Genomic DNA, 14,864 nt, shown 5'->3' with positions numbered 1-14,864 from the left:
GATCGATATTATTTAAATAAAAGGAGTGAAAACTCACAAAAATCAACCAAGAGTTCATTCATTCATGACAAACTCATTTAGAAAGTTGCATATACTCACCGAACCATGCCTGCTGTTCTCCCTGCACCTCAATAGCCAGGCCAAAATCTGCCAGTTTGACCGCTGCCCCTTTCAACTTGCTGGCTAAGAGTAAATTCTCTGGCTTGAAGTGAAGAGACACAGAAAAAAAACGTTCAGTACCTTGCACAAATACAGTGATATCATTGTAAATACTTTCAGATTTTGTTGTGTTTTTGTTACGGGCGGGTCAAAGTCTTTTAAGCAGCAGGAAGGGCTGTCAGAGTTCACAGAGTGATAACATTAAAGACGGATGTCTCACAGTGAGTTTGAGCAGTTAGGACAAATAGCTGAGCTACAGGCCAACTGAAGCAGCTGTCCAGTCCGAAGGACACATGTCTACTGGAGTCAGAGTCCAGCCTCCACACACACACACACACACACACACAACGTCACGACTGAACCTGAACGTAATCAGGCTCAACATGAGTCAGTCAGGAGCCACGGCAGACTTCGGACTTGTGGCATTGGGTGGATGCCATTCAACAAGATGCTGGTGGGCTGTAGTCGAATTGTGTGTGTGTGCCTGGCTGGTGGAGACGGACTGGTTGAGAGAGACGGACACTGACTCATGCCAAACCCCAGCAGGAGGAGCTTCAGCAAATGTTCGGAGAGGATGAATAATGTATTTGCTGACATTTTCAAAGCGGTTTCCTTGATGCAGCCAAATGGGAGAAGATTCAGAATGACTGAGCTGTAATGTAATAACAATAAAAGCGAAGCTGCTTTTATCTTGCAACAGTTACACCAAGTTATCTGAAAAACAGTGTTCACCCTGGTTGTATATTATTAAGGGCCACGAAAGCCGTAATTCATTCTGAGCCTCTCACATATATTAATTCTACTTTTATTTCACTCTAACATACTGTTCCTATGTTTAACAGATATTGCTACATGTAAAAAAAAAAGATGTAGCCCATTGCCCTCATCAGGGAGTTTTGTATTTCCTCACTTGACAATCCAAATAGGAGTGCTTGCAGTAATTAAGGCTGCAAATCCATCAGTCCAGAAGCACCTGATTCAGCTGAAAACTGCTGCATGTTGAACCCAACCTGACGCATCAGATGGTTTGTGACATAGAAGCATCTGAGAAGCTGTCTGTTGAAAAAGGCAGGCACTTTAAAAAAATACTTGGCAGGTGATTGGATGAACCATCTGTCAATCAAAGTCTAATCACAACCAGTTAGGAGAAGAGCAAAAACATCTTTCCCATCTAGAAAAGTCTTCAGTGTCGTTCTTTGCTCTTCTTTCAATGAGAACATACCCTGTAGTTAGGATTTAACTGATGCTATTGCAGCATCTACGCTAACCTCTTGAGAAGCTATAGTTGTTTTGAACAGTCGCCTCTCAGTGTCTTTGAAGACACCTAAATCATGCTTGTAGCTACCAGTAGCTCCTCACAGGGTGCTGATTGGTCCACAACACTGGGGTTCAAACACAAACGCATTGCTTGAAGATGGATTTTTGTGGGATATCGCGAGAAACCAGCTGTTGTGCAAGCTAATGGAGAAGCCCTTTTAATCCCAACAGATAAAAGTGTCATCGGTGACTCCATCAAATGTAGTGTGGATATGCAAACCTGTCTCCTAAGAAACTTATGCTTGCATTCTAATGTGCAACAGCAAATCAATTTTGAGACAATTTTCAAAATTGAGATTTTCAATACTGAGAGGCAACTGTTCAAAACAACTATAGCTTCTCAAGAGGTTAGCGTAGATGCTGCAATAGCATCAGTTAAATCCTAACTACAGGGTATGTTCTCATTGAAAGAAGAGCAAAGACATCAACTTACAAATGTTGTCATGAAAGTTTCTGCAAATACACAAAACTTTCTGATCTGCAAATTATATTAAAGTTGTTTCAATGAAAACATTGTCTTGTTGACAGCATGATTGACATTTTATGTTTAGGCAACTGCCAGCTCTCACTTAAGGTTAGGCAAAGTAAATAGCAAAGCACAACACAGGTGGGTTTGCTTTATTAATATTTAGATATAAATATCTAAAACCAGCATCTTTCCCTAACCTAAACAAAGTGACTCAGAGGATTTTTGCCAGTGAAGCTGCAATTTGGCTGAACAGATAAGAAGTAGATAAATGAATTTGTTCTGCTTTGTCCCTCCCTTTTAAAAGTGATTTGTTTGTTACTAAACATGTTTCTGGTTCTGGATCATTGATGATACAGAAAGAGACTTCCTGTCTATATTCTCAGAAGCTACACCTGAGAAGCCACATCAGGCTGTATGGAGAACTTGGTGATCACATTAAAATGTTATTCCTGTCAATCTCAAGATTTGCTAAAGAGTGAAGATGATCTGTCGATACATCGGAGGCCTTGTATTAATGAGCAGACAAAGAACCAGATATATATATATATCATTTCTACATACATAATGGACATTGGTGAAAATAGATGTAGGAGAGGCCAAGAATGAATAATGGCTGCTTACACATACTTTGTTACACTGTTTTCATTCCAGGAAGCATCAGATATTTCATCAAATTGGATTCATCAGTCAATGTTAATATGTCAAGGTTGGTTAGGCAGTTAGTAGAGCATGTGTGAATTCTGAGGCGTACAGTTCAGGAAGGGGGAATAAAATAAATCAAAAGGGAAAAGAGGAGAGAGGGAGGATTCTGGGTAAATGCATTCATCAGCATCATGCAGTCATTGCAAACGCTCCTCACCATCTGTTTACCCCCGCCCCTTCTCACCATTCTCTTACCCTCAACTTGGGTCTCATTTTGGTCCTTAGGGCCATCATTTCTGTTAGTTAACAATTTATTCCCAAATTAAATGTCAAGAGCTAGAAACACATAGACATTGCTAAAAAGAAGTCCGACAAGGGGGTCAGATGATCAGCCAACATTTAAACAAACCCTGAAGTCAGCTAGACTTGTTTGGAGGGCAAACCGCACAATTATTACCCGTTTGTTGTTTACATCCATTACAGTTTACAGTCGGACTTCCTGGTTTAACTGTGACCTACTTATGGTTTACCACCTGAACATATTTGCTGGGTATACATACTCAAACACATGACTGGGTTTCTGCATTTGTTTCTGCAATGTGCAGTTCATATCAGATTGATCAGGAGTTATGCTCCTTCCTTGCTACTGGTGTGATATGGCTGTAATTGGATTCTGTAATACTGCAAGTCATCATGTTAATAGAATTACTGGCCAGCTGAACCAGGCTGGGATTCTGCTTGGGTCTGGAGGACTACTACTATTACTGACAAGGGCACAAACTCAACCTGCTGGCAAACACAAACAACTTCTCCCCAGGTTTTAAAATCTTTATCTCAAAGGAGAATATCACAGATTATCCGACAAGTTACTCTCACTAGTAATTGCACATAACTGGGATTTTCTTTCAGACCAAAATTAGAGAGATAAGGAAATAGCAATGGTGATTAAAAAGAAGAAATACAATTATTTTGTGTGTTCTATGTTATCTAAATATTCTACTAATGCTGCTATAAATGCAGCTTTCTCCTAATATTCTATTACAAATTTAACCAACTGTCTCCGGTGTGGGAGAACTACTTAACATCCAGTTGTAAATTTCGTTGTGGAGGATAGCAAAAAGTAAAAATACTTTAACTTTGGACAGCAATGTAGTCCACCATTACCACTGCCGTTATCATCGAATTTTACAGTCCTGCCCTTGTTCACTATAATGATATTGTCTGCCTGATTCCATGTGAATGCAACATAAAACAAGTCAGCGAACTACGGATGGGTGGCTGAGTAAGGTGTTGGTCCACCATGAAACTCCAGAACAGCTTCATAACTCTTTGTCAGGAAGTGGATCTTAACGGGAACTACACAGATTTTACACATCAAAGTTTGTTGAAGAGGTCTTATGGAGCACTTCTGCATATGTAATTTAAAAGTTATACAAATCCTTTGTCTCCAGAGGGAGCTGTGAGAAGTCTGATAAAGGTTCTCAAGGGATGTCTCTTGAGTCTGCGTCAGTTCAGACTCAACACTGCAAGTATGAGAAATAAACACATCTAGAGGTAAAAGGTTAGAAAGAAGTGATCGAACCAGATCTCTGTAGCTCAAGGCTACATTGGTCACAACTACCATAATGTTATATGTTCTGTAGCAGGCCTGAATGGGACATTAGTGCTCCACAAAAAAAACATGTGTCTAGACTCTTCACATAAACTTTAGAGCTTTACAAGAACTTTATTAAGACAGCTATGTGTTACTTTCCTGTTTGCTCGTGTTTCCTCAAAACCCTTATCTTGAGAAATGACATCACATGAATACACACACAATGTGGCAAACAGTGTTTTCCATGGAGCCCCTGCTCTGCAGCTTGCTTATTTGTTAAGGTTGTATTTGTATTGCTTTGTGTTTCTGCAGTGAGCCGTAGCAGCTGCCTGGCAACAGCCAATCAGAGTGCAAAGAGGGCAGTCGGCAAATGCAAAATCGGAGCTTATTATTGCTGTGTATAAACCAAACCTCAGACACACCTGGTTCATTTGATTAGCAAATCAGAGCTTTAGGAGCAAACCACACGGAGAAAAAGCAGCATGAACGATGGAGACCACTGTGGAAGTAATGTTCACTAATGTTGAATTAACATTTCATCATGATGAGACATTTGACCTCAGTTAAATGCATTCAAATAGTCCATCTCATAAGTGACCCTAACCCCATATTGCATCTGTATCGTTCAATTAGAAATAGTTCTATGACCCAGTTAGAAGATGGTGTTTGAGTACATCAACCAACTTTACTACTAGAAAGTGGGCATCCTCCATGGACGTACATTATTCTCCAAATGCAGCCAAAACCACATTGGGAAACAGGGGAAGTTGTATTTCAAGAGAAAATAACTCGAGCAAGATAACTTGTTCCAAGAACTAAAGTCTCAATGCCAGAAATCCTGCAGCCATTTAACAATGGGCATAATCATTTTAACTACAACTACAAAGGTGCAATCAGTGTACGCAGACCTCCGTTAGGTGTCTGCAATGACCACTGCTGTGGGATTGAATGAATACAACTCACAATGGGCTGTGAGGCATCATAAAACACACTTCAATCAAACTCAATAACAAGCAGCGATGTATGCAATCTGCTCGAAGTCGTCATATAAGACAAGTCAAATAATCTTGCAGAAAACAACTTAAACTCACCAAGCTGCCAGCGAAGCAGCGGCTCAGTGACGGTGAGGTTCATCAGTGTGTGTACTGGTAGTTCCATTAGCTGTTAGCAGTTAGCCAAACACACAGTACGCAACGACAAAAGTGAGCACACTGTTCCCCCCCACTGTGTCTCTGGCTGCAGAGCAGAGAGGTACTCAGCAGTAGGGATGGGTATCATATCGATACTCTTATCGGTTCTTTTTCATTACTAAATAATTGCTTTTTATATTATTAAACATATTTCAGTCAGTATCAGTCGTCCCTCTGATGTGATTCACTGCCTGCAGGCACCGCTGGTAGAGGGAGGAGCAGCTGCTTTGTCTCAGCCAGCAGAGAAGTTTACAAGATGTTTAAGATGACAAACTAAGATAAAGGGTTAGACTGCAGACAGACAGCTTTTGTTTTAGCTGGTTTGTAAAACGTTTCTATGAGCCAAGCTAGCGCGCTGTGCTTGTGTAAAACAGCAGCGGTGGATGAGAGACTGCAGACAGATCATACTGAATAATCACTTTTCTACATGTTTATGCTTGTTCAACAGATGGGTAAAGTATTGGCTTTTTGATTGTGAAGGTTTTATTGCAACAGTAAAGAGCGTACTTGTCATCACCTAGAGTAATCTTCACTTCACTGTCTCCACCCAACCTCTCTGATCTGCTGTTCATCGACTTTGCTGTGTGTGTGTGTGTGTGTGTGTAGTTAGAGGAGCTCTGCCCCGGCACAGAGAAGATAATAAAATAAACCAAATATTTAAAATTAAAAGAACCAATAACGTCGAAGTGTTTTCAATACTCCAGTCTTTAATAATTTGGCACCTGTGCCTATTTAACACCAGGTTTCAGTACCTATCCCTTCCTCAGCACTGTGTGTAGTGCTAGTTCCGTTAGTTGATACCTAAATACACCGTCTTCAACACTAACAGTGAGCAAATAGACAGAATCAAAAAGCGACGCTCTGTGGTCCGACAGGTCAACATGATAGAACACGTCAGAGGCTGAAAAACTCTGTCAGTCTCTTTGTCAGGATGTTGTTCCTAGATGCTGTGTTGGCTGTTTTCCACGATGACACACTAAATAGATGCAAAGAGCAATTGTTGCACCCATGCCACTGTGAATATGATTTAACAGACATTTAAAACACTGACCATCAAAAAGTGTGAGGTTGATATTTTATCGAAACACGACTCTGGAAGATACGAGATAAAAACTCCAATTGAATTGGGGAAGTAATGGTGTAATGGGATTTTCAAACAAGAACTGACAGGAGTAGAGCTGCCTCAGCGTAGATGTGTAAAAAAAGAGGACCAACGCGGGGGGGAGGTTAGCATGTTGGAGTGTGGGGCCACAGGACACAACAGAAAAGATCTTCACGGTGAGTGTACTTACCTTGAGGTCGCGGTGGACCACGCCCATCTGGTGGCAGTGGAGCACAGCCTCTAGGATCTGCTGAATGCAATGACTGCATGCAAACACCAGGGGGCCATGTGTTAGTGACAAGCTATCACTCACTGTCTGTGGCTGTGAGCTGGCTTTGACACTCTGGGACCCGCTGGCCGTGTTAGCAGAGAGACTGTGCAGCAATGTGGCAACGGACCCTCCCAGCAGCCATAATGAGGCCCGCTAAGTGGACCACTTACGCAATGTTCAAAATGTTTATCCGTGTTGCCACGGTTACCAACTGATGTTTGCTGTGACAGGCCCAGAAAAGAAAAACATAGGTGTAATTTTTGTAATCATCTACAACTGTGACAACACGGCCAGTTCTGTCCCAGAGTCTCCAAACAGAGGTGGTGTTAGCCCCTGGCCAGCTGGAGGCCGGACCCTGAGAGGCTGAGGAGGGAGACCAAGCTGTGCTGTGGTGCTCTGTAATAATAACAGTGTTGATGAAGATGCAGGTTTTGTTCCTCCTTTATTCTGTCAACACAACAAACTAGAAATTACTGGAACTGAAATTTTGACACTATTTATAAATATTAAAACAAGAAGAGTGTTTGGAACATAGACTCAGGACGTATCGTTTCTGCATTCGATCAGAGAGATACTTTTGTGGCCATCTTTTAACGGGACAGTCGAATAATTATAATAATCTCCTCGGGCTCAATGATTAATTTTTTTTGTATCAAAACCATGATTGAATGACTTATTATTTATTCCAAAATCAGCAATAAGTAACGATCTCTAAGCAAGAAAAGTTTAGCAAATGTGCTTCTGGCTATAGCCTATAGGCAGACAAGGGTAGCCAGAATATGTAGTCAGCAGTAGCTACTCAATGCTAAATATGCGATTTGGCCAGACTGGCAGACGTTGCCAGGTTAGGATGATCTCTTCACGCTTGTGTCTGTACTATTTGCGCTCAGACAAAAATTGTCTCCTCAAGGAAGAAGAACCATTCTCTATCCTTTTGCGTGGTAAGTCTTTCTCTAAATAGACAATCTAGCTGGTTGCTTCACATTCACTGTTCAGGACTGGTCCTGAGTCAGGGCTACCATTTCAGATCAGTAGTTAGCAGCTAGCCAGCTAGCTAGAAGCTATGGAAACAGATTTGTACACAGCTGACAGGTGTCATGGTGTAGTCTTGAATGAATATTTTGTGGACTTTAACATACAGTATGTGGGTTGTGATTATGCTTGACATAAACATCTAGTTTTAAAGTAGTCCTATGTAGACCATCAATACTACAAATAAAATAAACTAATTCAAATTAAAATGGCAATATTGGTTGAGGAAGTGCATATGAAATATTTCTCTCTAACGGCCCTGATGTAGACGGAGCCACATCCTCTCTGAAGTGTCTGATTGATCTTACAATAATTGATGATCTAATGGTGACGGTGGAGGTGCTTTAGGTTGAAACACAGCACAGATCTGTGATCTATAATAAAACCCAAACCTGAGCTACTAGGACAAATTTAGTATCATAATTTGGAACCCAAGTTGTCATCCATTTATACTGGTGTCTAAAGCCACAAATCGCTCTTCTTCCTCTTCCTCCTCCCTCAGGTGACTGCCTCTCAGTGGCTGTGTCCGAGCATGGCGTTGGACAGATGCTACATGCACTTTGTGCCCTGGCATTCAGGAGGGGCAGGCCATGATGAGATCTACCCCCCCCCCCCCCCCAATACTACACCACCTACCGCCTCCTCTCCAGCCAACCTGCCCACAATGCCCTGCAGCAGGGGGATTTACCGACACTCCTGTCAAGTGGTGGTGTGTGGGTGACTGGTGGAGGAGGGGGTGTGGTTTGGAAGGAGGCGGCACTCAGTGAAAGGTTAATTGGTCGATTGGTCAGGCAGTGGAGGAGCGAGGCAAGGTGCCGCAGGTGGGCAGGCCTTTGTCTTTTAGCTGTTACTGTCGTCACTTACTAACCTTAAGGTCCCTGTGCACTATGCCATTTACGTGGCAATGATTTACACTTTCTAGAATCTGCTGTATGCAGTGACTGTGGAGGAGAGAGAGACCAGGCCAGAAGCAAAAAGGAGAGGAAGAGGGAGAACAGGTAAATATCAGGAAACAGAGGAACAAGAACAGGCTGACAGAACACACCCAACACATGAAACAACAACACCTACTCGACAAAGGGGAGGATCTAAAGGAATAGTTCAACGTTCTGGGAAATACGATGATTCACTTTCTTTTCAGGAGTACGACGAGAATATCTGTATCAATCTCATGTCTGTGTGTTAAGTACAGAACTGGAGTCAAGATGATGTTAGCCTAGCTTAGCATAAAGACTGGGAGCAGGGAGGGAAACAGCTGGCCTGGAGATTTAAGTGCTGAATCTATTTCTTAACAGTTTATCCATCCGCCCAGCACAATGCAGCATATTACTATGATAACTATCATGCAGGCTGCCAGATACAGTGGAACTTTTGGTATAGGTCTTTGTGCATGTACAGTCGGACCAAACCTGGAAACATTGCGGTGACAAGATTCTCAGATTCTGCAGACAATCACTGCACCCAGCTGTTAGCAGAAGAGAAAATACTTCAAACTCATAAGGCGCCCAAAACCACTAATTATATCCCTTTATTTAATCTGTACATGAACAAAAAGGTAAACATGACAATAGTTAATCAGGGATCTTTTTGGTGTATTTTTGAACTGTTTCACCTGCTCCAGTCTTTGTGCTAAGCTAGTTTAACCACATCAGTAGTTAACACACAGACACGCGATTGTTATTTATCTTCACGTCACTCTTGAAAGGAAAACACATGGTTGAACGGTTTCTTTAAGCAATTTCAATAGACAAGTAGAGAACAATACACATGCATGTTCTTTTCCATCTATAAAGCTCTTTCAGATGTCCTCTTTAAAATCTTTTCTTACAAATCAATAAAATCCACTACGAAACAGAATCCAGATCCTTTACACATAAAGCTGTCTGACATGAAAAGAGTTACGACTCTCGATGACAAATTCTGCCTCTGCTCCAGCAAGTGAAAGTTAAACTTGGATCTAGCTAACTGAAAATCTTAGATGAACATTGAATGGAAATGCTCTGAGATAAAGAATCAAGCTTTACTGTACATCAGAGAGGGTTCTTTTTTAAAGTGGATTTTAATAGCTGGTCAGAAGGTACTTTTGGGGAAAGTAGATTCACAATCAAAGGACAAAGGTAGAACAAGAAGTAAGAGAGGTTTTGGCAATAAAAGGCATATCAAAGGTAGCACAACAGGAAACACTTGTGCACTGCATCATGAAGAGGGCCTGTATTATTGTGTGTAATTCACATAAAAGCAGCTTATAGGTAATCTCATGATATGCATGGATATCATTTTGTTCTATAGTGCGTATCCGCTTGAATATGCCTTTGATGCCAAAGTAGACTAAATGGGTTTCCCATCACATTTATACAGTCAACTTAGAAATACAACAGAGCTTTACACTAACCTGGCATCGGCTTCGCTGTAGTACTCCCGGGCAACAATGTCCTCAAACAACTCACCACCGGTCACTCTGGAGGAGACAAAGTAAGTGACAGAATGAGAGAGAGAGAAAGTTGCTAAGGAAATACATGCATGGCAAAGTGGTGAAGTGTAAAATCACAGATGTTCAGGGGAAAAAAGACTCAATAATGTTGCACACTAACAAATCCAGATGAGATGTTTTTTTCTTACCAACTGGGTCAAAAGAAGGATGTTGTGCTTTCTGGCCTGGAGGGTGAAACGACTGCAATAATATCTTTCAGCAGATATGCTCATACGGTATGTGGACATTGTTTATTCAGCTGGAAGAGGTTTCCCTGTCTTTCCACGAGGTTATGGCTAAGAGCCAAGTCGAAGAAAACATTCCTGATGATGTCATCTGTGTCGCATTGACAGAACTATCTCCACAGTGTTGAGTTGAAGAAAGGTCTGGCTCCACACATTATCATTCTGGTATAGGGGGAAAACGCTCTGCCTTGTTTGTGTCTCTTTAAACCAATCTCAATGGTCTCGGGTGCCGCTAAGCACAGGATGAAACCACGATGCTCTTGTAAAATACATAGCATAGAAAGTGGAAGGTGTTTTGCAAAAAAATTTAAAAACACTGCAAAGCTTGGTGGCAGACAGCGGCTCAGATTGCACAAAAAGTAGTGCTATGATGTTGGGTGTTACGGCGACTGTGATGAATGCAAATGCAGTTCCCGCTGTTCTGATTGCTTAAAAAAAGTCAACTTTATAGAGCGTCTTTCTACTCAAAGCGCTGTAACCTACATGTCATCATTCACCCTTTCACACATCATTCATACACTGATGGCAGAGGCTGCCATGCAAGGTGCCACCTGCCCATCAGGATCATAACTAATGCACATTCATGCACCTGCAGACTGGAGGAGCTGGGGACCACGCATATGTGGTGTGTTCTTTACTATGAGTTTCTCTAAAATTTGATTTAAAAAATACAATACATAACCTTGCTTACAGTATTGTAATACCAGAAAGCAATACCAGATTCTTTCCAAACAGCCTCTGCCTTGTTTGATACATGGCGGCTTATATCTTATATCAACTTGTGAGATGTGTTCAGATGTGTAAATATTGTGTATATGTTACTGGTAAATAGTGAATGAAGATGGCACACAGCTCAAATTGAAAAGTTTCAGGTTCACCTGAAAAAAAAGCACTGAAAGCATGAATATCTTTTTTTAATGATGGCGGTGAAAGCTAAAAACTATCCCAAATCATAGCACAACATGTCAGAAGTCTCTCTGCAAATGTTTGCTTTGATAAAGTGAAGCAAAGAAAAGTTAGAGAGGTTTTAGTACAGAGAGGTCACGGGAGGTCGAGCTGATTTGTAATTTTGGAAGCAGCTGTTCCAGCTGTTCAATTGTACTTTTATATACTATATAACGATATATTTCACTTGTTTTATCACTAATAGTATTCAATCTATCCAAATACAGCAGTTTGGCATCATTTTGAGAGCCTGAGGCCTCTCTAAGGCCTCTCTGTGTCTGTGAACCACGGATCAATTTTCGTCTGCCTGTGTGTATGTGGAGGCTACAACAGCCTATGATTGGTCAATTCGAGACTATGATACCTTGTTCGACAAGTCAGAGTCTCAGGAATGCAGGGGTGGTAACGTGGGCTTGATTGACAGAAAACAGCTGGAAAAAAACAGAAACGCGCCGTGCATCACCCTGCGTAAAAAATTTGCCGAAAGTGAAATCCCTTCCCCCACGGTCCCCCAGGCTCGTCTGACCCCCCTTACTCCAGGAAACAGTTGAAAAAACACAGGAAATACGTAGCAACAGTGTTTTTAGCTGGCAAAACGGAATATGAATCATTTTTCTTCATGATTCGTCTCAAGGTACGAAGCATTTATGGTTTATTCTGCGGTGGAGTGGCTTGGTTTTGTGGTGCTTGTTGGCTGTAGGATTGTAATGGTTTCACAGAGAGAAATTCTGAAGATATCTCTGGACTCTGTGTCGAATGCTCGTGCTTTTTGCTATCTCGGTTGTCCGTGTTAGCGGTTAGCTTTTTGTTCGCAGCGTTGTACAGAGTGCATGGCTCGCCGAGTCATGGCGAAAAATACGTGATATTGTGGTACGTCTTCTAGATATTATATTAGTTTGTGTATAATTGTGTTTGCAGTGTGTAAAATGGCTTACATGATGTTTTTGCCCAGAATTTTCTTCGTTAAGTCGGTAAATAATATGTGTGTAGCATTCATTATATTTGTTTCTGAAAAGTGCATTCTACGACACGCTCTTCGCTAAACGGTCTCGCTCGAACCCCAAATGGTCCTCGCTCGGGCTTACTATTAGCTAATGAAAGCGGTTATTGAGTTTCATATTTTTTGAAGGGATCCAGTGTTTTCTGAACTCTAACCATACAAAAGGATTTAAAGCCAGGATATGTCTGAATATTTCTTGTCTGTTAAGTTGCTACTGACCGTAATAACCATGTAAATAAACTCATCTACATGTGTAACATTGATGGAGTAAACTTTTACATGTTTTAAACACTTTACAAAAGTAGGCCAGTGGGTCAATTTACTCAAAACACGGAGAATGACTTGAAATATATTCTCTTTTCCATGACCTGTGGAAAACATGAGCACTCTGATGAGTCTTCAGGGACTTCCATATTAAACTTGAAATGACTTTGGTGTTTTTGTTGGCCTTCACTCAGCTGAGAGACTCAAACAGAGTGTTAACATCATTCTCTCTGAGCAAGCATGTTCTCCCAGTCTTTCACTTTCTCAATAAATAAAAAGTTAAAACCGATGGAGATACAACTTATTAGCTTCCTCCTCTGTTCATGGCTAATTTTCACACTGACATTACCTCACAGCAGTGTTGTTATACCTCGTCATGCAGGTCCGGGTCATTCCATGCAAGTTTTCTCTTTAGGAAGGATTTCTATCTGTGTGTTGTTTTTTAGCAAAGAACACCCGCTTCTCTTTCTTATTGTCAGATTAACAGCATTCAATATACGTTGGAAGCCATTTCCTTTCTGGCTGCCAGGTTAGACTGCAAACATCCTCTGACAATACACATGAGAGCGGAGGAAGGGAGGAGATGGTAAGTTATGGAGGGAGAACGGGAGGAGTGAGAGATTTAAAGGAAGGAAGGAAGTGACAGAGCAAAGCCCTGGATACCAGGGTTACAATGAGGAAACCATACTGACTGCTTCATTAACACAATGGGAGATGTGGATGTAATAGAGGTTGATGATTTAAATAAAAAGCACATTTAAAGGCAGGTAGGCATACATAAACAGATAGGGACCTGAAGACAATTAAATACCAACATACCAATAGTATGTTTCCTATTTAAGTTATTTACTCTGTAATGCTTCATGCTGGAGGAAATGAGGCGGAGAGCTCACATTTTCCACTTCATAAGAACACATTGGGGGAGGAAACCAGGCGGCAAGGTCATGTTGACTAACTAGCTCGACTTTGTCACTGAAATGTTGGCTTGGGCAATAATAAATAACAAATGCTATCATTCAAAATTCCATCCAATTAAAGTAAACTGAGCATGAGGACTTAAACTGTGAAATGATTTCGTTCGACAAGCCATCTGGCCCACATGAATGATGGTTTGGGTACAGTGTTTTACTCAGAAGAGAGCACAGGACTTGTGATTTACAGAGCACATCTGTACGACATGGCAGGGGAAAAACATGCAATTTAACTAAAGTTGGACTTTAATGTCTTCATTTGGTATTTGAAGCTCTTTGAATAGCGGACATTTTGATGTGTCACATAATACAATGCTAAAGAAAAAAGATACGAGTGAACGATTTTATCTAACTTCTTTAATACTTATAAAGCTGAAGTATATGATCCTTGTTCACTTGCATCGTCTCAGTGTGTGTGCGCGCACATGAAGCTGTCATATACTATGTGCTGGAGCGTCTCTGTGCTGGCTGTGTGCAGCGTGTGAACATGGCGACAGTGTTTGATGATGGAGCGCACGGCGTTGCTGAAACAGACGGAGCAAAGAGTAGGCGGAAAACGAACGCAGGAGGTGAGCGCGCTACGTCTAATCTTCCATGGCGCCTCGGTGACAAGACATGTGATTGAAACTGTCAGCTTGTAACTCTCCTGAGCAGGATGTGAATGTGTGCTCGGCTCGTGTTTAACCATGTGGTGTTTGAAATGTGCATAAAGGTGATTTGCAAAATAAAAATGCTGCACTTACAAGTCAAAGACCAGATAGTGGAATCCTTCCTCTGATATGCTGTCATGGAGCCGCACTGTGAGGGAGGGAGGAGAGAGTTATTCAGTTATGTGAAATACTACAACCTGCCACATTGGCAGCAGTAGTAACTGTGTGAACTGTTGTCTTCTCTCAGTGTGGTTAAGAGTTTCAGACAGCATGTAGCTTTCTCTCGATTAAACTGCTTGTTGAAGTTTTGGGCACATTTTTTGGGGGCCCTTTTGGATGCAAAGCAAATCACAGTGAATCAAAATAAAACAACCTATATCACATGGTCAGTACATTTTTTCAATAGTCATATACATACAGGTACATTCCTGAAAATTGACCTCTGCATTTAACCCATCCTAAATATTAAGGAGCAGTGGGCTGCTGTGAAACAATCGGGGAGCAACTTTGGGTTCAGTGTCTCGCTCAAGGACACTTTGACAT

The 14,864-nt window shown here is 41.4% G+C and overlaps 1 protein-coding gene across 8 annotated transcripts in view; it reads right to left on the bottom strand.

The window, feature by feature from the left end:
• Positions 1–14,864, bottom strand: part of camk2d1 (calcium/calmodulin-dependent protein kinase (CaM kinase) II delta 1) — a 94,625-nt gene that overhangs the window by 26,406 nt on the left and 53,355 nt on the right. For 4 of the 8 annotated variants that reach the window (XM_076087193.1, XM_076087196.1, XM_076087197.1 and 1 more), the window contains exons 4-7: positions 14,415–14,469; positions 10,169–10,234; positions 8,645–8,717; positions 100–202 (exon numbers count right to left, since the gene is read on the bottom strand). In XM_076087193.1, coding sequence (XP_075943308.1) covers positions 100–202; positions 8,645–8,717; positions 10,169–10,234; positions 14,415–14,469 — 297 coding nt within the window. Of the gene's footprint in view, positions 1–99; positions 203–6,663; positions 6,737–8,644; positions 8,718–10,168; positions 10,235–14,414; positions 14,470–14,864 lie in introns of all 8 variants that reach the window. The other 4 variants (XM_076087192.1, XM_076087195.1, XM_076087198.1 and 1 more) reach the window with 1 other exon arrangement.

The sequence above is a fragment of the Anarhichas minor genome, unplaced genomic scaffold, assembly GCF_050575085.1.
Source record: "Anarhichas minor isolate MPS153535 unplaced genomic scaffold, ASM5057508v1 ptg000009l, whole genome shotgun sequence".
Taxonomy (NCBI): domain Eukaryota; kingdom Metazoa; phylum Chordata; class Actinopteri; order Perciformes; family Anarhichadidae; genus Anarhichas; species Anarhichas minor.
Note: the sequence above shows the minus strand (reverse complement) of the source record. Positions and strands in the feature narration are given on the sequence as shown.